The sequence below is a fragment of the Lagopus muta genome, chromosome 6 (genome assembly GCF_023343835.1).
Source record: "Lagopus muta isolate bLagMut1 chromosome 6, bLagMut1 primary, whole genome shotgun sequence".
Taxonomy (NCBI): Eukaryota; Metazoa; Chordata; class Aves; order Galliformes; family Phasianidae; genus Lagopus; species Lagopus muta.
In genome coordinates this window covers 14,330,813-14,353,843 of record NC_064438.1, presented here as the reverse complement: position 1 = coordinate 14,353,843, position 23,031 = coordinate 14,330,813, and the positions used below count along the sequence as shown (strand labels likewise).

Here is a 23,031-nt window from a genome sequence, read left to right as displayed (position 1 = left end):
CAATATTGCCATATTTTTGTAACTTTTTTATTTGGTTAAAAATGCAGAAACTATAGATACAATTCCCTAAAGTTTAGAAATTCATCTTGTTGTCTGCCTTTTTATGCTCTCATCCTACTTAGATAGCTATCAAGACAGTGTTAATGTCCGTCCCTTGCTGCATTCTCTGCTGCATTTCTGGAAGGGAAGCACTTTCTGTTTTTGCTGGCTAGGATACAACACGTGGCTGATGCACAGTAGCTGTAGATGAAACAAGAGCTCAGGTCCCACTTCTGCAACTTGAAGGCTAATGCTGTTATTATTAAACCACTTTACTATTTTTACTACTTTATTTTCCATACACTCCATCAACTATTCCATCCGTTGGCGAACTTTGAAAACAGGAATTATCAAGCTCCCAATTTTATAAAACTTTTCTCCTCTTTCTGTTTCAGAGATTTTCCCTGAGATTACATTGCTCAAAGTACAGAAGAGGAAGTACCCAGGATTAATGTTTTTCACTGTCCTCTCAAATTTGAAAAGTTGGATTAATACTGGTAGTAACGCTGGCTGACTGTAAAGTGAAGGTTCAGTTGATGGTGTTGTACTACTTCCTTAAGGAAATTATTAGGCTCTGTTAGGCAGCATTTACAGAGATTTGTGCTTAGTTTTCTTCTATTTTGCTGTCTTTCATCACATCCACTTACAGCAACAAAATGGTCCATCCATGGCAGGTCCTTTCCTCCCAGAAGATTTCACTTTTCTCTCTTTGATTGCCAGGAGTGCTGTATGAGGGCTGGGCTCTCCTCCCTCACTCCTAGGTTCCCACTGTGCCACATTTATTCACTCAATGTCACATTCTTCACATATGAGCTGGGGGAACAGCTGCTCCAGCAAATCACTGCTGTTGAGCAGCAAGAGCTGAAGCCTTTGTTTAGGCTGCACACACGTAGTTCTTTTGATCTTTTCTCATAATTTAAACTATTCACCTTTTTCTGAACTCCCTGTAGTTTGTTGACATCTGTCTGGGTCCTGAGTGTCTAAGGCAGAGCAGTACATGAGGACAGTTTTGCCAAAGCTATTTTATAAAGGAACTGTCAGCTTGGTTAAAAGACATGAGCCTTCCACAGGCTTTAAGAGCTGCTGTGAAAGCTTATACCCGATTCTTCTCTTCTTCCCCTTCTTGTCCTTTGGAGGCATTTCTGGCTTTTAGATTCTCACTCACTGGACTGTTGAACACTGAATGCAATAAATTAGTGAAATACTGACTTGTTTGTATTGGCTTGTGTGAAATTTGCAGAAGAACTCTGTTAAAAATTTAATTATTTTTTCTTGTAAAATTCTGATTCTCTTCATTTGTTTCCAGAAGTGTTCTGCTTGACCAAATGTAAAAATGCTTGTACATAGCTGTGTGTGAGAGGCTGGTATGATAGTGTACTTACAAATCCTGACTTTGTTGGTGTTTTTTTTTCTAGGTACTTGGTGCTAGAACACGTGTCAGGTGGGGAGCTCTTCGACTATCTTGTAAAAAAGGGAAGATTGACACCAAAAGAAGCCAGGAAGTTCTTCCGACAAATCATCTCTGCTTTAGACTTCTGCCATAGTCATTCAATATGGTGAGCACAGTCATTTCCAACAGGAATTACCTGTTACATAAAAGCACATACTACAAGCATCTTATTTCCTGACATTGTTAAGTAACCAATGTTGTAAAGCTGGAAAGGCATTGTGTAAAGTGCTGGCATATTTTAAATTCTTGGCTGTCAGTGAGAATGCATACCAGTCACAAACAGACTTTTCATGGAGAACATTATCTTTGGAAGAGAATTCATTCATAGGATATGATTTAATCAGGAAAACCAAAACCACCATGGAAAAGCTTTTTAATTTCCATCATTCTTTGGGGCACTTTCTAATAACTCAGAATTACAAACACTATTTCAGAATGAGTCCCTAAAGAAACTTGGGACAGATACCAATGCAGCCAAGTCATTTTATGGCTTCCTTCAGTTTTTGGAAACCTGCTGGCTTTTGGCAACTTTGCCCAAGTCCCTTCTGGGCATTTGAGTCATTGTTGCCTTTAATTTCCTTTCCAGTAGGGAAGAATTTGCTTGATGTGTCTGGAATTTATATTTACAAACTCCATCAGATGACTTTACCATAAAGCATGGTTTAACCTCTCGTTTGGGTGATGTTTTAAATTGGACCAGTTTCCACTTAATCTTCAGCAAGTTTAGCTAATGTAAATTTTACTGAAATCATTTGTTATGGTGAGTCTGTGCACACAGTTTCTGTACAGCTGCTGACCTGCTTATTTCTCAGAAATGCAGCTCCTTGCAGTAAGATTGGCTGGGGGAGACATTTACATTGTGTCTGTGCGGTTACTTCTTTGAGGCCACAGATCTCCCCTCTGCAGGAGGCTGTGGGCTGCTGTTAGATATTGCAGTAGCTGGGTTTGCATAATCACCCTGTGGATACTTCTCAATAACAGTACAGTGATTTCTGTAACCCCAGTTTTGTGCTGAGAACTCACATACCAAATATCTGCAGCATAAATGGCATCTATGTGTGCTAGGCACTGTAAACACTGCTGGGTTGAATACATAGATGGCTCTGTTCACTGCATGGCTTCACACTTAGGAATCTGATCCAAGAAGCCTCAAATAATGTTTAAGTACAACTGAAAAGAAATTATGTGTTCTTTCGAATGAATATTCCAGAGAAATATGATTCACAACTGGGACAGAAGTTTCTATGAAAACATTCACATCAGTCCTTTGGGCTTTTGTTGGATGCCTTGTGACATGTCTGAGTAATAAACTCAGCGAGGCTCGTGGTGAGGCTGTCAACATGACAGACAAGCATTTCTGCAGGTTTAAGGATATGTGGAATTTCCAAGGCAGAGTGCACGTCTCTCTTGAGGAATCCATTTTCCTCTGTTAAACATATTGGATTGTAGGCAGTAGTCTTGTTTAGAAGTAAATCCCCTGTCTCCTTGCCAACTCCCACTCTACTAACATCTACTGCTGAATAAGCTAGCTAGTAAATCATAAGCTCTCCTTCCCTCCCGGTCACTCTGAGACTTGTGTGGCTGGTGTTATACTAGACTCTGTGTGAGATTCTGAGCAGTTATCATAAACCCTTTTTGAGAATCAGAGCATGCATAAATACATTTGTGTGCATCTGTGTGAATATAAAAGTTAATGTGCTTTCCTAAGCAATGAAGCCTGACCTTGTCCTGTCGTGGGGCAGTGAAATGACAAATCATCTCATCAGCCAGGTTATCCAGTTATGACCACGTTGAAAAATGAAGGCTTCTGCTTTGGTTAATGACTAAACGTGTGTGCCTCTAACTCACTGGCAGAATGGATTGATAGCCTGGTGTCCCTAGACCCATATCATTGTCCGATCTTCTTCCAATACCTCCCAAAACACAGAGAAGCGTCTGTGGCTTGCTTTTACAGCAGTATGTAGCCACATTCAGCCTTCACTGTTCAAAATGTGTTGATGCATCGAGATTCATGGATCAAAAAATCAGAAGGGATTCCCCAGTGCTGCCATCAATAAAATGCTTCTGCTGCTATGGTATGGAGAAATCACCTGTGTCTGAGAAGGTATCTTCAAACGAGCAGCTCAGACAAGGAAGCAAAATAGGCTTGGAGCTTGAATGTGCTTTCATGGCTTCATGTTGTTTTTATAAAAGTAGGAACTTTCCATTATTACATAGGTTGCTCTGAAAGTTATGCCTCATTTATTTCCATGGAACCTACAACAGTTACAAATAGCACAATAACACTACTTGATAGAGCAGACTTTCAGCTACAAAATGCTATTTTTCACCAAAATCACCATCATTAGCTATGTATTTTTGTCAGTAATAAGCAAGAGCCAGATACTAGCTCATAAAAATCTGCACCAGCAGAAGTGACCCACTGTTTCACAGCTGTTATTATGGCACCATTGCTAGGAAAATGTTGCCCATGCAGTCCGGCTTTCACTGTGCTCACATCCACTGGTTGGTCTCCATAAATATTTAAGTGTCAATGAACGTCACTGGGTGCCATTTTTTTCTGCATAGTGGAATGCAGTGATTCATCTTTTCCTCATCTGCACTTCCACATCAGATGCCATTCTGTCACACCACCCCTTTGCTGCCATCTGTTGCACGGCAACAACATGTGATGAAATTTGGGTGGAAGGTTCAACCTCTACTGCCATACCACCAACATCCACCCTTGATGTCATGGGCCGACATAATAACATAGAGGCATTGCTTTCAGAGCAGTCCTCGTATTTTATGTAGTGGAAACTAAGAGCAAAGATTTGAGGTATCTCATCCTGAGGCTCAGTCACAGAGTTTGGTGGTGTGCTTACCTGTGGGGAAGAAGCTCTCAGATAACGTACTTCTCATTTCTGTAAGGGCTTCCCTTGCTGTGCTAGGGACCCTTTTTTGAAAAGCAGTGCTGTGCAGAGGTGTTGTATGTGATCCTGCGAGCAGCGTATCTGTGTTACTCTGGTGCTTTGCCTGAGCTAGCAAGCAGAATGGTGAGCTCAGTGATGCAGCAGCATTGCTCCTGCTTCCAGCTCTGTGCTAGTTCTGAGGGCTCTGTGTTGTGCTGCAGCACACAGATGTGCTCAGAAGTGATGCAAGAAATGGCAGAGTAACCTGGAGTCCCTTGGACATAAGACCTTGCTAGCTAGGACAGAGGTTTGGATGTAACTAACGATTTTTTCCTAAGCTACCAAAGAATGGGTGCCTTCTCTCTTACGTCAGTACCTTTAAGATGTCTGCGCTGGATGCTGCGAATCAGTAATCCTTTTGCGTATCTTGCATCCATAGTGTGGGAGAGCTCTCAGCTAATTCAGCACCACCTATAATTACTGTAAAACAATGTAGGAGCAAATACTGGGGTAGGTCGCAAATCCTTGCTTTCCTCAGGAAGAGGCTCTTATTTGCAGCAAGGGAATGCTGCAGCACAGGAGGAGGTGGGAGCCGGGCAGAGCGAGCTGGCGGGTGCCGCATTGGCTGGGGGTGACATCACCACCAAAAGCTGGGATTGGCCACGTCCTTATTTTGTGTGTTGGGTTTGTGCTTTGGTCAAGCTCATATTTGGTGTCTGTATCTCACAAGCTGACAAATAAAAATATGATTACAGAAAATGCCCCGTGGCAAACCTTATTACGGCTTCAGAGATAACAGATAATGCCAATTACTGCACAGGGCAGTGGTGACATTGAGAGGAAATTCCCTGCGGTAATGAGCAGCGAGATGATTATTTCATTTTATTTTTATTTTGGTTGGGTTTCATTTTGTGTTATGTTTTTTTTTTGTGTGTGTTTTTTTTTTTTTTTCATAGCATGCACAGGAGGGGTTAAGGCAGTTTCTTTATGAATATTGATAAATGACAATTATGAGGTCCCTTTCTCCTTTTATTGCCTGGGGCTGTGCCTGCTTGAGTACGCACAAGGATCTTGCTGAAGTGTGTCTGTGTGTGTGTGCATAGGCATGGGGGTGTGTGACTTAGAGGGTTAAGGCAATGAATAAAGAGCTTTGTTTGGCTTCGCCTTGTGTTCTTGCAATCGATGCAGGGGGGGAAATGGCTCCTTATGAAACAGAGCTTTGAGATTTCACAGCAGTGGTGCTAAAATCTCTCATATATTACTGCAGGCAGGAGCTGCAGAGCACTGTCAGTAGAGGAAACAACACTTTTACGAAGATATCTGGGGTTCCTTCAAGAAGCAGAGAAAGCCAAAGAATGCCAGGTGCCATGAGTAACCTGTCCTGTTAGGTAGTACCACGTTCCTAGTGACTCCTGCTTTGACTTGCTTCTTTTATAAGGAGGATGCAGAGACGTGTGTCCACAGCTGGGCACTTTGAAAATATGACCCAAAGCCTCCAAATGTGAAAGTGGACTTGAAACCGTGGAATTTCATAATGTTGATTCCTAGTATTTCTTCTGGGGGTCTTTGAGTCTTTAGATTTTGAAGTTTTCTTTTAGACCTTCAAAGTAGAAATGTACCTTCTTCTCTTGATGAGAGCTGAGATTTACCAATCTTTGCCTGAATCCAGGAGCTGCATATCTAGGACTGAGACTCAGTTTAAACAGTGAGGAATTTAAACATTTTCCTTGCACAAAAAACTGGAGAAATAACATTAAGCACAGCAGCTGCAATGTCAAAAACAGTTACCAGCTCTGCTAAAGTCAGAGGATATGTATTTTCCTAAGTTTATTTCTTTACATAAGCCACTGGAAACTCAAAAATGGCATAGTCTCAGTGTAAGCATAACCAGGTAGCATTCTTTGCAAGTGCATTCATGGTGATCAGACTTGACAGTCTGTGCTGTCTCTGGAATACAGGAACATATGTTTTGAGGCAAGGTTTTTAGGGAGGGGCAGTATATATTAATGCATCACTAGAAATAATCATACTAAAACCAGACAAGGTTTCAGGCATTCAAGCACTTCTTCAGGATTGCTGATATGTTTAGAGATCATGTCCTTTTTCCTAGCTGTATTTGCTTGTTCTGCAGGATTCTGTGAAATATTACTAAATTTGAGTGTTGCAACCATGACTCTTAAACAAAGATCCTCTGTAGGTAGATGCCAGTTATGCATTTGGATCTTATTTGCAGAAGCAAGAGAAAATAAGACAAAGGGCTTTTTCTGATTATGAAAATTAAAAATCTTGCTTCTCATCCTAGTAACACTGATAAATTATTTGCATCACATCAGGCTTCTGCTAAGCACTTTTAACAGGCATACTGCAGAACAATGATTCTGTGGTCGGGCCCTTCTGGGATTTTGGGGTCAGTAAGAAAAGCATTTGCAAAGTAGCCAACAATTTGATTAGTACAAATGACCTGCAACTACACCAATTAAGAGGTTTCTTGGATTAGAAATCTATGACCTGCAATGAGTTGTCATAGAAACTGATAGGAATATTCCAGCACAAAAATCACTTTAAAATAATGGGTTGGTTCATCATCTTGTGCCAAATGACATAGTTTCCTTGAATCCAAGATCTTAAATCTGTCTCTACACCCAAAATCTTCTGCCAGCCCTGGGTGAGAGGGAGAGGCTGGCTGTTTTACTTCCATTTTTAACCATGCAATTGTCTGCAGTACAACTCTAGGGACGTTCCCAGAGCAGGAGAACAGGCTAAGAGAGGCAATGGAGGGAGCTGAAGGAGCTGGCTGGATAGCATCACTGGGAGTGACCAGATAGAAACTTGGCCAGCATGTGTGTGTAAGGCTGGAACACATTAATGAATGTGCAGGCCTTTCATTTTCTCTGCACCACCTCTGAGGATTGTGCCTATTTCCGTGGGACCCTTTTTTCAGACCTCCATCTCTTTCTCTCTCCCCATCCTCATCTTGTGCTGTGATGGAACTATAAAGCCTTTGTTATACTCTGTAAAAGAGAGATGTTGCAGAGAGCCTGACAGTGTCATAGCTTATTTAATGACTCCCTTTCATTCCCACAATGTCCCTTCAAACACCTGCTGCATGCATGCAAGCTTGTGGAGCTGACTTCTTACTCCATTGTCTGGGGTGAGGAGCTCTGGGCAGTCTGTGACCACCCTGGCTCAGGATTTCAGTGACTTCTGCAGGGCTGCATTTCCCTTTCAGATTCTTTTTCAGCATACATAGGGCTCAAGAGGAATGTTGGCCATGTTGTCACAAAATAAGTTGCTCTCTTCTATTCTGATTTACCAGCCGTGTGCTAAGCCCCTACAGCTTTAGAGTCTTTAGAACAACCAAAAGTCCTCTATTTCACCTACAGAGAGAGGAGCTGATGTGGTCATATAAGACATAGAGAGCCAGAGAGACCAGCTGAAGCGGGACCAAGTTAAAATGCATTTACTCTGCAATGTTCCATTAATTCCAAGTAATTACCACATACAGTGGGATTTTTGTTTTGTTTTGTTTCATTTTGGCACAAGAGAATTCTTTCCAAACATGAATGCATAAGGCCATCCAGGCAGATAGGCTCCTAGGTAAATTATAACAAACCTTCCCTATTCCCATATGTTCCTCTCCCTTCCTTCTGGCACTTGGAAACTGGCAGTATAAAGATGGGAAATGCAAATGCGGGGAGGAAAGTTTGTTCCCAGTGGCAGTGATGCTGCTTCTGCCGCTCTGGTGCTGGCTCTTGGCCTCACTGCTATCCCCAGGATGTTCCCCAGATTCTAAGATTCTAAGTGCTCCAAAGATAGAAAGCAGGGATGTGTTCCAGCTAGAAGCTGGGGCATAAAATTCTCTTGTGGTTGAGCTTGCAAGCATTGCCTGATCCCATGGGCACCCCGATTACTGCGAGAAGTGCTGCTGCAGTGCAAAAAAAGAAATACTCATGCTGCCATGACGTTACTGAGCTCACCATCCATACCTGGCACTAGGGTCTGTGTTAAAAGAGATATGGGAAGGGTCAGGGAGTGACATAAGTGCCCAGTGGCATTCTTGTTGTTTGGGGCCCAGTCAACAATAAATGTATCAATTCTTGACAGAGTCCACATTCTGCTCTGCTGATTGGGCTGTAGTGAAGAGAACAAAATTATTCTTGATTTATTTTGGTGTTTAGAGCAAAAAAATGCACAAAAAACCACAAAGGTCTACTGCCACCTCAAATTTCATATATACTACCCCACTATCCTTAGTCCCACATATACTGAAGGAGGGCAACGTAAGGCTTTCAAAATGCTCTCTGTGAGGTGAGTCAGGACCTCTACCTAAAGACTACCATCAGCTCAGGTTGGTTGACCATTCGGGTAAAGGCATTGTACAGCACAAGGTGAAGCTCACTGGATGTCTTACATGTGGATGATGGCACCCTCCATCCCCTGTCTTACTGTGGCTTTACCAAAAAAACAAAACAAAACAAAACAAAAAAAACCCCAAGAATTTTATTTTTGCCACTTTACAGGAACTTTATTTTTCTAGTTGGTTATCCCTTAAACTCAAGTCTGAAAGTGCCTGGTTGTGGATACCAGCTGATGAGGATGAAATGGTGAAGAGACTTGTTTCCCCTGGTGAATAATATATTCTTTATCAAAGGTGTCATCCCTTTGCTTTCACTGCCTCTGAGTAATCTGGGAGTGAGGCTGGCTCAGAACTCACATGCTTTATGCTCCAGCCAGAGCTTGAGGCGAGTCTGCTGAGACTGCTGGCTCTGAGGCATAGAAGGGTAATGTTTGAACATCTTCTTTTGCTGTGCTGTTCTCCTGAATGAGTGTGAGATGTTTTGTAATGAACATACATCCAGTTTGGAGAAATGCTGTGTTCAGATCATGTTGTACCTTAATCGTTGGATTTCCTAGCTCACGTCAAAAGCAGGATCCTTAGTGGCCATTTTAAATGTCCTTAATGACAATCATAAGGCTCAGTGATAAGGTAAATGGCCAGTATCTGTTTTGAATGTGTGCTGTTTTGCTGGGAGTCTCCTCTAGAAATATCTATTACACTCCGTAAGTATCCTATTACAGCATATTCTTCTTATGTATTGAGTTAGCCTGCATTATTTACAAGTTGTGTCTAATTGATCATTCCAGACTTCTGTAAAGATCAGAGATCATTTCCAAGACGTTGTCAAGCTCTATATGTTTCTCTGAGGGGGCAGAGACCAACCTCCTTTACAGGTGGATAGGGGTATAATTACAATTGCATCCATGAGCAGCGCTAGAGGGGCGTTGTAAGAATGAAGATGGCATGAAGCTAAGGCTGAGCTCTGTTATGGCTGTTGCTGGATTAGATTATGTTAATGCTGGGTCTTCAATTTTTTGGGCAGGTAACTTTTTCTTGAACCATTGTAGCAAATGGCTGTTATTTGCCTGACATTCATGCATGTTGTCAATTGGCCATTTCCAGCAGGTTTGTGTTCTAACAGGGCACCTGAACTGACTGTTCTGCCTTGAAGATTTTTTCTCAGGTTTGCAGCTTTTATCAGCAGGACATCAAAGATACACACTTTGCCTTCTTATAAGTAAAGACAAGTGAAGAGAGCTTCTTCAGCCTGCCTAGAATCCTTCTCTCATCTCTGTGGCTCTTCAAGAGCTGCAAATAAAAAGGCAAAAAAGTCATCGCAATTTTAGTACAGGGTTTTTGGTTTCGGGTATAAAATCAAGTAGATCTAACAGTTGTACAGAAGTACTTGAGTACTGAGAAACAGATGGATGTGCATAGTGTTGCTGTCTGCAGGTAATGAAAATGAGTAATTTAGTCAGTATACATTTTCTTTGATTTAGAACAGGAGTTACTGTCCTGAAGGTCGTGACTGCCTGCTCATTCCCACATTGCCAAATAATAAAAGAACTGAGCTTTGCTGGAAGGAAGGGAATGGAATCCTTCTTTCCTGTTGCTAATGCTCTCAGTTAAAAGCAGTGCTGGGTTCAAGGCTTTTCCATTGGAGCTAGCTGCCCAAAATGTTTTCAAATGCTTATGTAAATGACCCTTAATAGGAGCTTGTTGCTGTAGTGTTTGCACCAAATACATTTGTTCGTTTGTTCTTTTTCCCCCAAGACTTCACTAATACTATTTACTGTTAAAGAAATACACTGATGGCATCCACTCTTGCCTTAAGAAGCTGGCATTTGATGGAGTATGTCAGCCCTAAATCTAAACCAAAAATTTCCTCCTGCCAATTTCCCTCAGTCTCCCCCTCAGATTGTGTTGATATTGTTCATTTTCTATATGGACAATGAAGGCTCAAACATCAGGAGTGGGCACCCCATCATTTGGGAGTGGGCTAGAGTGCTGCACAGGCCGGATTTTAGGGGTGTGTGGTCTCCTAATCTGGAAGAGAGAAAGAATGACATCAATTAAAATGTAATAGGTTGGATGCTATGCTGGATTAAAAAAAATACAGGCCTCGGAATGGGAAAGCTGTTGTGGATAATTTAACTTGCATTTTGATCTTTTCTTTACAGCCACAGGGACTTAAAACCAGAAAACCTACTGCTGGATGAAAAGAACAATATCCGGATAGCAGACTTTGGAATGGCATCGCTGCAGGTTGGGGACAGCTTGTTAGAAACCAGTTGTGGGTGAGTGTCTCAGCATATTGCAAATAGTCAGTGACAGATTTCAGACACAGAAAATGTCAGTAGCAGGGGGTTTGAGCAGACTTGTGCATCCTTATTTCCTAGCAAGTTAGTAAATTTTAAAAATGTATACAGTGCATAAAATAGCTAAAATAAGGTTTTTTTTAAAGTGCTTTGCAATGAAAAGCAGGCCTTTGTAGATGTCACATATGGATAGAAATACCAAGGCTTTCAGGTTTGGACTCATCTGCCTAGGCTGGCTTGTGTTTGCTTTCACTGGATGTGTGATATTTGGAAAATGAAAGCAGTGGTGAAACCTGTTTTATGAATAGGCTTTAAAATATTAGGAGGTGAGAAAATAAGGGAATCTATGGCATCTGAAATGGAATTTGTGTGTTCTGTTCAGGCTGCCTGCTTGCAGCTCTTTCTGTTTATGCTTCACTCTGCTTCATTTCGGCTCACATCCGGAATTGATAGGGAGGCAGCAGAGGGTCCTTTGCAATTACAGGCAGGGCATGAACACAGATACAAAAGAGACTGCTTGGAGGAATATCACAGGGACAATAAAAACATTTCCATGTTAATTCAGTTGCCAGCAGGAGCTTTCCAGGAATTTCCAAAGGAGCCAGCAATAAGCCCAACAGCTGAGTGAAGACCTGGTGCCTGACTGGGGCAGGACGAGCATTTCAGGAGCAATACCCTCTGATCACTATTATCTCTAGGGATACCACAGGCACCATGGTCCCCCAAAGCCATGACACTGTGCTGTGTTGACTGCAGTGTGCTGCTGCAGTGAGCTGTGGCAAGGGCAGCAGCTGCATCGAGCTGCTGCAGCCTGGCACCACTATGCCAGCTTTTAGCTGTGTATCAATTTGTTACAACAGCAAGCTCAGCAGCTGGAGTTGCAGAAAGTACCAGCAGTTCTGTGTCTCCTCCCATACACACTTACTCTTCCTGGCCTTTGGCAGTGAAAAATCTTTCAACTGCAGCTCATCTCAGTCCTCAGGCTGCTACAGTCCATTCAGTGGACTGCAGTCTTTTCATTCTGTGCCCTGAGGCGAGACAATTCAGAGTGGACATGGAGCCATACCAGCTCCCTTTATACCACATCTACTGCCTCTCAGTCCTGAGCTGCACAGCTTTGTATTCCAAGTTTTTAATAATAAATTGCAAAATTGTTTGAAGCTGATGATGTGATTGAATGGTGGTTGATGACTATACTGAGATGCACCCGTTCCTTTCTTGTCTGTGTCAAGATTTGACCTCTTACCAGCACAGATGAGAAACAAGGAGCCGTAAGTCTGCACATCTGCTGCTTGCAGCTGCTTTCAAACCTCCCCTCTAGACTAAGAAACAAAGTCTTCACTGCAGTTATCACAAAGGATCTCTGCTCTCTGCAGAAAATTTTATCCCTCCATTCTGTGTAAAACAGAACAAAAAGTATAAAAACCAACTCAATCTCACATCACCCTGAAGGATTTTTCAAACTCCTTGGGAACCTCTTGGTAGGCTCCCTGTTCATGTTAGAAGCAGTCTGTGTCATCCAGGTCTAGAGTCTCAAAGGGAGATTTCCTGTGCATAAGCAGTGCTGGAATTCAGGCGTCCATGTTTCAAGCAGAGCCAACCCTACTATTGCAGCCTTAAAATGTGCTAATAAAGAAATCAATGGAACGAAAGAGACATGCCTGTAATAAACAGAACACAGCAGCAATGCTATGATCTCCTGCCTTGCAGATGTATTTTAAGTATGGTGCCAATCACTAGGCCGCCATGTGAGCTATTACACCACTTCATTAATTCTCCTGGCATGGAGCCCAGCATGGCTGGTACTGGTGTCTTGTGATCTATCTGGTTTGGGCAGTAAAAAGACAAAGGAAGGAAGGAAGGAAGGTAGGAAGGAATATATAACAGTGTGCCACAAAGTTCACAAAGAAAGGCAATCCGGTTGTGACTCTTTCCCTAGGAGCAACCTCAGAGCCCACTAACCAACCTCAGAGCTCTTCAAGGCAACAATTTTACCTCCCCCTTGTAGTTGGTACTTTCAGCCAGCATGAAAAGGAACAAAACAGACCGAGTCACGGCTCAGATATGAAACTTTAATGAGATGTTCTTCCATGCACCCAGAAGTTAATTTTCAGAATGGCTTTCTCTGTGCTGTGAACATTGATAACGAGATGAAACTGTAATGTTTCCATTGACAGCCACACAAGGAGTCTCCAGGTATTTCTGTCAGTCAGAGTGGGAGGATGAGATGGGGTTTAGCAGCATGATACAACGAACTTTGTCAGTACAGCAGAGCTGTTAGAGTGCAGCCTCTGCTGTCACAAGTGAACTACTAAGTATAGTCCAAAATTTGACCAGAGAGCCTTGACTGGCCTCACAAAACTGTTCATGTGTTTTGTTGCACACCTCAGAGTCAGTGTCTGATGGGAGCTACCCCTTAGATCAGCATGATTTTCTGTAGTGCTGATGGCTACCTGGAGGAAATGATAAAAGTTCAGCCCAGTCGTGTTTGTGTAGGGGAGGGAGGTAAGGATGTTCCTTTGACATCATTTGTCAATGCCAGACTGCATTCAGGCCTTGGTTGTAATTAATATCCCCATTACTGAAAGCCTGTATTGCACAAATCCTGCGTATATACATATATGCAGAACAGTGTGCCATAGATTTAAGCAGGTATCTTTAGACCTTTGAGGGAAAGAGGAGCTTTGGGAATAATTCCGCTAACTGCAGAAACTGTACAATAAGGCAGTCTGTGGAGAGAGAGTCCCTGAAATGCTAAAGTAACCCAACAAATCTTTGCATCTCTCCAGGAGCAGGGGAGTTCTGTGAGCAAACAGCAGACAACGAAGGAAGCGGAGGATGTGGTAGGATGCTGCTTCTATTAGTTCAGATCTCTTTGGCTCTCCCTCCTCTTTACCCTTCCAAGCGATGACATGCAGAGACAATCCCTCATCTCTTTCAACAGTGATTCTTCCCAGCACACTGCCTTGCAGTGCTTCAGAACGTTAGATACTGAGCAATCCCTCCTACTTGTCTCTAGGCAAGAAAAATGAGTTTCTGTTGGTAAAATCTCTGAACATAAATGATCTGAGCTTGATTTCTGCCTCTGCTGTGGGCATTCATGGTAGTCTTAGACAAGTCACATTACCCCTCTGTGCTTCAGTTCTCAATCTTAACAAGTCATTATAGAGCCCAAGTTGCTCTGAACATAATCTGAAATTATATCTATAAGAGTCTTGGAAAAGTAGAAAGTAGGAACTTTTTTCTCTTTTCTTGAATGAAAAGAGCTCTCAAATAGAAGAATTGATAGGGAATACTGTTGAGTTACATTTCTTGGGAATCTGTGATGATCCTTCCTAATTCCCCATTGCTCCTTATAGAAAGCTGACAAAGTACATTTTTGCCATCTCTGCAGTTCTCTCCATTTCACTTACTGTGAAACGACACTGTGTCCCTCAGGAAGGAGATTGCTGCAGGCCACCAGGTGATGGAGAATCCCACGGCAGTGCTGCTTTCTGTGCTGCCTCTAAACCTCTTGATCGCAAGCAACCACAAGCTGAGACCAAGCCAACGTGTAAAATTGGCTTTCTCCAGCACCAGACACTATTCCCAAAGAGGCAATCAGTACAGGCCCACAATTAACTGACTGTATATGCAGCAGCTCTCCCCTATCAGCTTCTCTGTCGGAAACCCCTGGAGAAATCCAGAAATCTGTGCATGTGGGAAGAACAATGTTGTTCATGTCCTCTAATTTTATTGAGAGGAAAGCCATTGTGCATGTTGGTGGCATAAATGAAGGAAAAAGCAACTGCCAAGCCCAGCACAGTCCATACCTCTGCTCTCAGCTTCCTCTAGCATATGCTGGGTATACTTTGCAGACCCACCAGCCCATATACATCAGAAAAAAAGAAAACAAAAACAAAAAACAAAACATTTTCATCAATTCTGTGATTCTGTGATACTCATTAGAATTAATTGCTGTCTCTTTTTGAGCTCAGGATATCTGTAACACCCAATACAGTGTGTGTTTGTTAGAAATGCTGATAGATATCATCTAGGTCCTAATTTGCTTACCTTTGTATTCGATCTATCTGCGATGAGATAACTCAGAATAGAGCAACTCAGTTGCTGTACACCTCAGTATCCAAGCACCATTTCTAATTTAATGTCAGGACATGATGCTGCACATATTCTTTCTCTTCTATACGGTTTTGTATACAAATGTGTGCATGTTATCTAAAACATACGCAAATGTCCAGGTCCAGATATTGTTAGTGTTGCAAATTTAGGCTCTTAAAATTAGAAAATGCCAGAATTCATAATTTTTATCCCATCTCTCCAGGAGTTTCCATTGCACTCTGTTCCCATCTCTTTCCCTGTTCTCCTCTGCACTCCAGTCTTGCCAACTTCTCCCACTCATTTCTGCTTCACATTTGGTCCCATGTCCCAGATTCTTTTCTCTTTTTCACTGTATTCCAACTCTGATTTCCCCTACCTGGTTTTCCCAGCTCTCAGTCTCAGATCTAACTCCTGTTATTTGTGCACTCAGAAGAGGTTCTGCATTTTAAAGTTTGGTACTTTGTGACAACCTCAGTCACAATAGCTTGTTCTATCAGTTTTAGGAAAAAAAAAAGATCTGTGAAGCATTGCCAACACAGGTTGAATTTTCATCCTGATTCTCTAGAGAATTTCCATTAGTAAATACAATCTTCCCTGATTCTAGTGGTTATGTTTGAATACATTTTTCCAGAAAATCTGAATAAATCATCACATTTTCCTTTCACATTTAAGTATGCTAGAAATTTTCACTTTTTATGGCAAAAGCATGTTTAATTTAAGTAAGATTTTAATAGTGGGCACAAAGATGAAACCAGTCTGAAGCAGACAAACAGAAAAGAAAATCTCTGAGTTATTAAATTGGTAGTAAGTCATAAGCAGTTTGAAATGAGGATTATGAAGGGAAATATCAGACAGCCTTATTAATAAGTGCTAATATAAGCCTTACCTGTAATACATTTCAAGGTACATTAAAAGAACTTTAAGTCTGCAAAATTAAGTGCTGAAAATTTAAGATATGCTACTTTTTGGATTACAAGTATAAAATTAACTTGGTCCCAAAATATTCATATACACTGGGATAAGTTCATTAATTACGAGCTTATACAGGTTTTTTTCCACCAAAACTTTGTCTCATTTGGTATTTTTATGGTGTGAGGTTTTTTGAATAAGCATCTGTTTAATTCATTTTCATCCTTTTTAATGGATCCATTTGAAATTTCATCTCGCCACATCCGAGCCTTGCTGTGGATGCTAGGTAGGATTTTCATCAAAGTATTTTAAGCTTACAAATATTAACTACATCAAAAACAGGGGAACCTGCAGCTTGCAATTAGCTGTGAGCATCTCCTTTTAAAGCACCTTTTCATTTGCATTCACAGAAGGACTCTGTTGCAGGCACAGAGAGCTTGATTCTTCAGTATGTCAACCAGCTGCCTCATCACAACGTTGTCCTTCGTAGCACCACACTTCCCTCACTTGACCACTGGCTTTCCAATTTCTGCAAAAGTAAACCAGAGGCATTGTGGACAGCAGCAGACCCACTGCCTCATGCTCACTTATCTACAGAGCACAGCATAGCCTGTTTGGGCTTTGCTTTTGAGTACTGCGCTCTGTATTCTTTACACTCTTTTAATATAGGGGTCTGTTTCAGTTTTTAAATTAAGATCTCTTAAAGGATCTATGTCTTAATCATTTGAACTCGTATATTAATTAATGAACTGATTTGCAAATTCACAGAAAGTCTATTTGTGCTTGAGGAGTAAACAGCTGTAAGATGGCTGAGGGCTAGATGCTGGGTTTTCTCATGTAGCGCTAAATAGAACTGAAGCTTTAATTGCAAAATAGCACTCAACCTTAACTACAGCTACTACTTTAATTACAGCCCTACCTGCAGTTACTGCCTTCAGTACAGCCTGCACTACCCGCTGCTCCTCAGACTATTTCTTCAGTCTCTCCCTGCATTACTTTGCTATGTGATCTGTGGCTGTCGCTTTCCCCACAGGATGCGCTAACATGCATCCTTCTTGTGAGGAATTCCCTTTCTCTATTTTACTTCTCCTCTCACGTTCCCCTTCATCTCAGCCCTTTGCTGCCCAGCACAGTGTTCCACGTAGGCATTCTTTTGCTCTAGTGGGTAGCTTCTGTCTCCAAAAGCCAGCTAAGAGATATCAGTTAACTTGGGGGAAGCATCCGAGCAACACCAAAAACAGCCAACACAAGAGGGTTTCAGTGCATCTCCTATATAAAAATATCTTTAAGCAAAGAGAGAACAAGACTTCTTCCTCCCTCTCTACAGAAATACTGCCTCCAGCTGTGAGGTGTAAAGAGAAACATTTCTTCTTCCCCAAGTAGTATCTTCCTAAGGCATGGATCCAAAGTACACGAGCATGGAGATTCGTCTTTAAAGGGACCTGTCAGAAAGTGCAATACATGATTTGTCACATTATAGAGCAGGATTGTACAGTACAGCTCTCCCCCTTCTCCCTCATCAACCTTCTCTGGAAAAGCAGTTGTTGCATAAACCATACACAGGCAGTAGGTTTATCTGTGTACTGTGCAGATCTCTCTTACCTATGTACTGAGACAGGAGGTCAGAACTGCTTGCACAAATCAGAGGCACATCACATCTGCACTGGAGATACAGCACTGGTTGTCTCAAATGTGCTCTAGCTTTACTGTATCAATGTGTCAAGATCAAAACCTACTTGTCTAGTTTTTCAGATGAGATTCATGGAGATTCATCTTTGATGCATCTTACTGATTACATAACCCCTGTCTGGGCTTGTATTGGTTTTCACCATTTCACTTTGGATTATTTTCTCTGGTCGAAGTCCCATGTAAATGCTTTGCTAAGGGCCTACAAGATCTGTTAAGATTCCTGTGTCCAAGAGTTACAGCTGTGAATGAGCGTTCAGAGAACCCTTCCTGCCCCAGGCAGACTAGCCTTGAAATAAACACTGCCAACACTGGGACTTTTTTGCAGCAGTACCCAGAGGCAGCAGCTGCTTCTTTATCTTGCTGAGCTGTATACTTATTTATTATCAAGGGCAAACTGTGGCTTTTGCTGCACAGAGATGTAGCCGAAAGATGAGGAAATGGCCTAGGGGAAGAAGAAGGGAATATACTGAATATTGAATAATTATTGATAAGAGCCAAAGAAATACTCAGGACTCTATAGAAAGATAAATAGATTTTTTTATTAAATTTTAGCTTTTTCTTTCAAGCAGTTGAAGGTCCTTTGTGATTGGCAGCATGGAAATGAGTTTTCTACAGATTTCTGGCTGGCCAGAGGAACCTGTTTAGAGCTGTTTGCCAAGACAGTGCTGCAGATATCCTGATAGTGTGTGCTGGCAAGAATTCAGAGTGGCTATGCCAGAAATCTGAGCTCTCTGGGCAGTTGCAATGCAGCTGTTGAATGATTGAATCAATTCAACTTGTTGAAATTATTTATTGTAACATTTTCTCCGCCCATTCTGTTAGGTTTTAGCAGAATTTCACCAGTGTCTTGAACGACACCTTGCAGCCTCCACTGCAGACTCCACACTCAACAGACATCAGGGGAGTAAAATGCTTTAAGTGCATTTAGATTCCTAACTGGATATTTACCTATCTCATCATCTTCACAATACTTGCATTCTTCTTTTCAAGGATATTTGCAAGATGGTTGTATACCTCAGCATTTGCAATTATGAATTCTGAAATCTGTCTTTGTTGGAGTTGCAAATTTCTGGGAGGTAGGAAAGCAGCAGTGGTGTTGCTCTCGTTTTAGTCAGAGCAGCAGACTTATGATGAGGTTTTGGTCAACCAGTTGTGGCCAGCAGCAAATTTTAATAGCTCATGTGTGGCTGCCAAAGACAGAGCTGCCAAAAGAGCCCAGTGGGTCTGTCCTCCCCACTGGGTTCAAGTACTTTCTCACCTCCCAGAGCATCCAAAGGTGAACTCTATCCAGCTCTCCAAGGCAAGACATTTCTTGTCTTGATAGACCTTTCAAGGTTTATAAAATCAGGTCTAGATTACTGAATTACTGAATGCATAGGGTTGGTCATAATACCTGTGATAGCCTCTTAAAGAGGAAGTGCTATTAGATAGTATGCTAACCTTCCAAGTCCCACCTTCCCCAAAGTTTGTGAGGGATCAGTTATATTCTATTTCTCCTTGCTTAAGCTTTGTATTCAAGGTAGCTGCAGTTCTAGTTGTACTCCAAGTATATTATCACAGTCTGCCAAAAGCTGTGATAGCAAATCAGATGTGCCATGCGCTCAGGATGATATTTTACCGTAAGTGTAATGTGTATGGAAAGGTAATTAATGGACTGTCTCACTGGGCATTAAAGTAGAATCCTAGCACAAAGCTAACCTCACTGTGCTTCTGTTTTGCTCATTACTTTGTGAGACAGGTATTGCCCAACCATGATTGTGTTTGTCACAAGAAACAAATGCACAAATGAAGACAGGCTCAGGGACTGCTGGGAGGTGTCAGTATAAACAATAGTGAGATTTGCACACAGGTCTCAGACAGTTTGCATCCCTTTTACTTGTCAAGTTACTTTAATGAGGGCTATAAAAATAAATAGCCATGGCTATAATCTTTAGGAATTAAAATTATTACCTGGCAAGTGGAAGTAATTAACTATTCTCAGCCAAGAATCAAGGAAGAGATAGATGGGTGGAAGGATGTGAAGAGAATATATTAGCTCAAAAGGTAACAGTGCTGTTGTCCATCCTTTTTATGTGGTGTTTTGCTGTTGCTTTTTTTTTTTTCTAAGAAAAATAAATTGCTTGTTCAAATCATGTACTGGCAGCTTTTATGACTGCTGGAGTAATTGAGAGCACTCTTAGCAGAAGAGGTGAAGAGGTGCAAGATATGGTTTGGAGATACATGCATTGGCTCTGAAAACATTTAATTTTCTTTCCCCTAAAAGACCTTGCAGTGTGTGTCTTCCTTCCAGTTATATATATGGCCAAGTGAAAGTAAAGAGTTAGAGGGCTGGAATTTTATGTAATCACAAAATATGCCTGCTCTTTCATTCCTTTCAGGAAATTCATATTAGGGCCATTGAATTTTGAATTATGCTAGTTGTTGACCATTTCTGGGTTTGTCTGAGAAATATATTCTCATTACAGTAATAAAAAGGGCTGTTTTTGCAAACTTGCTTTCTGTGTAAGTGAGCCAATCCTGATTCTGGTAAGCAAAGTGGAAATGCAGATAGTTCATAAATACATGCTCATCTCACTATTTTGTGTTACAGATCACCGCATTACGCCTGCCCTGAAGTTATCCGGGTAAGTTGATTAAAATCAATGTATGTTTTCTTCAAAGTGTCACTAATTGTATGTGTGCAGACAGACCCTCTTACAGGAGGTCTGTCCAAGACAGACAGCGAAAGGAGAGAATAAACATACTGTGACTTTGGTTGTTTGGTTCAGCCCTGAATCAAGCCACATCAGCCATCTGAGGGAAATAATCCTGTGTTGTTCTCACAGTACTTTTGTGCCATGTTATCAGACAGAAAAGCAGTAGCCTCATTTAACTTGGTCTTTCCACTCTATACACCTATGCCTTTTCTTCCCCACTGTAGCTATTTCAGCAGAAGAACTGGAGTTGGCTGTCAGTGACACTGGATTCTTTTAAATGATAGGAGCTATCCTTTCCCCCCTTCCATTCCTTTTGTCTTCATAAAATAAGTATTGAATATTACAGTGGCCAAGTTTCCCCCCCTTTTTTTAGATGTTCTTTTTTATTATTTTATATTTTTCTGATTGTTTGGGTTGGAAGGGATCTTAAAGATCATCAATTTCCAACTCCCTTGCCATGGACAGTGACATTCCCACTAGACCAGGTTGCTGAAAGTCCATCCAACCTGACTTTGAACATGTCTAGGGAGGGGGCATCCACATCTTCTCTGAGTAATCTGTTCCACTGCCTCACCACCCTTAAATAAAAAAAATTCTTCCTTATATCTAAGATAAATCTACCATTATCCCTTGTTCTATAAAACTGCCTGGAAAAGTTGCTCTTCAGCTTTCCTGTAAACTCCCTTTTGGTAGTGAAAGGCTGCAGTGAGGTCTCACCTCCAGGTTGAAGAACTCTTTCAGCCTGTCTTTGTAGAGAGGTGCTCCAGCCCTCTGTTCATCCTTCTGGCCTCCTCTGGACCCACTCTAACAAATCTGTGTCCTCCTTAGGTTGGGAACCTGAGAGCTGAATGCAAGTGGGGTCTTACAAGAGGAGCATATCACCCTTTTGAAGCATATCACTAATGTAAAGCCAAACATGCATACAAAAGACACTGTCCAGCCCATACTATGAGTTCACAAATAATGTGACTGATGACAAGCTCCCTGAAGATCTAGGAAGGAGGAAAGCAAATTCTCGATGCCCTTAGTACACCTCTGCCTCTGTTTCAGGATCAGTACTAAAAAATTTCCAGTCCTCAGCCATTCATGCTGTTTCCTTCTTCTGACCCTGTTCTCATAGAACCTAGATAAGTGTAAACTGCTGTTCATAAAAAAATAAAAATCAACTAATGGGCTGTGTCTTGGCCTCCTGGTTGGAAAGGCCACCTTGGGAAGCAGGTGGCGGAATCAAAATGTGTGGTTACCCATTCTCCCCACTCTTGTTCTTCGAGAATAATAAATTCATTTACTAGTGAGCACATTTTTGAGTCTCTGTGTCATTGCTGCACAGGGAGAAAAGTATGATGGAAGGAAAGCAGACGTCTGGAGCTGTGGAGTCATCTTATTTGCGTTGCTAGTGGTGAGTCATCTTCCTTGCTCTATTCTTATAAAAATATATATATATATATATTCACAAATGCTGCTGTATTTAATGGTGATTCTACTGACATCATGTACAGATAGGGTTTTTTTTTCATTCTCCTATTTTTGTATCTCTCAACTGCATCCTTTCCTCTTAGTCCTGCATCAGTCCCAGAGGAAAAGCATGAAGAATATTTCACTGCTGCTTTGAAATGCGGCTGTCCTGTACATGAGAACATAGACAAGTGTCAAAGACTTGCCTCCATAAATATCATTTGCTGTGTTGCAGTGCTGCAGCACTTTAAGGAGCCCCATTTGAAGCACACTGAATTTTTTGATCCAAACGGGTGTGCCACTCCAAGACACAGAAATTGTTGCCCTTCACAGGATTAAACATGGCAGGTTTCTGCAAGTGTTTGTTTTTTTTCTGCTGTATGTATATGTACATTTCATTAGGTATATGAATACATTAACTGCAGTCTTTTATCAAGAGAAGATTTGAGTGCAACAGTTTTGTTTCATGCAAGTATTGGGCTATATTTTAATTTAGTTCACTAGAGAACATAAAACTGAGCCAACAGTATGAAGTATAAATTACTTCCCATCTGGCTCACTTGGAGTACTTTTCTTAGTATTCAAAATGCAGTATCTTGTAACTTATCCTTCTTTTGATCAAAGTTTCAATTATCTGTGGAATTTATTCTGATTTGCAGTATAATGTAACATTCCCAAATATACAATAATTGGATGTCCAGCTCAAAGCGAATAGGTTTGGCATTTGTTATCAATTCCCATGGTACAGTGTAGGAATATACAGATATATGCTTATATAAGCATGATGTTACTATGCACAGAATTAATGGCTTATATGAGAACAGATTTAATGCGCATTAAGTATTTTATATTTGTAATAGTTTAAGTGATGGTCTACAATTTTAAAAACAAGAAGCCTGAAGCTAAGTATTGATGTCCTTTTATTAGTGTTTTCAGTTACTAATTCTTCACTTAAATGTTTTATTTTGATAGAAGCACTGGTTCAATGAGACTAAAACTCAGTTGGAGTTAGATTCTGTTCATAATTTTGGCTTAAAGTACTTCTTATACTTACTATAAAGTATATTTTTTTCCAAAAAATTCACTGATAATTGTTTTAGTGGTTAGAATTCACATATCTTGTAATATTCTGAGTATGATGCTTTAA

The 23,031-nt window shown here is 41.2% G+C and overlaps 1 protein-coding gene across 1 annotated transcript in view; it reads left to right on the top strand.

Moving 5' to 3' along the window:
* The window catches only part of BRSK2 (BR serine/threonine kinase 2), a 304,802-nt gene that overhangs the window by 214,434 nt on the left and 67,337 nt on the right, over nt 1-23,031 (top strand). The window contains exons 9-12 of the mRNA XM_048948874.1: nt 1,455-1,595; nt 10,900-11,016; nt 20,324-20,357; nt 21,760-21,828. Coding sequence (XP_048804831.1) covers nt 1,455-1,595; nt 10,900-11,016; nt 20,324-20,357; nt 21,760-21,828 — 361 coding nt within the window. The remainder of the gene's footprint in view (nt 1-1,454; nt 1,596-10,899; nt 11,017-20,323; nt 20,358-21,759; nt 21,829-23,031) is intronic.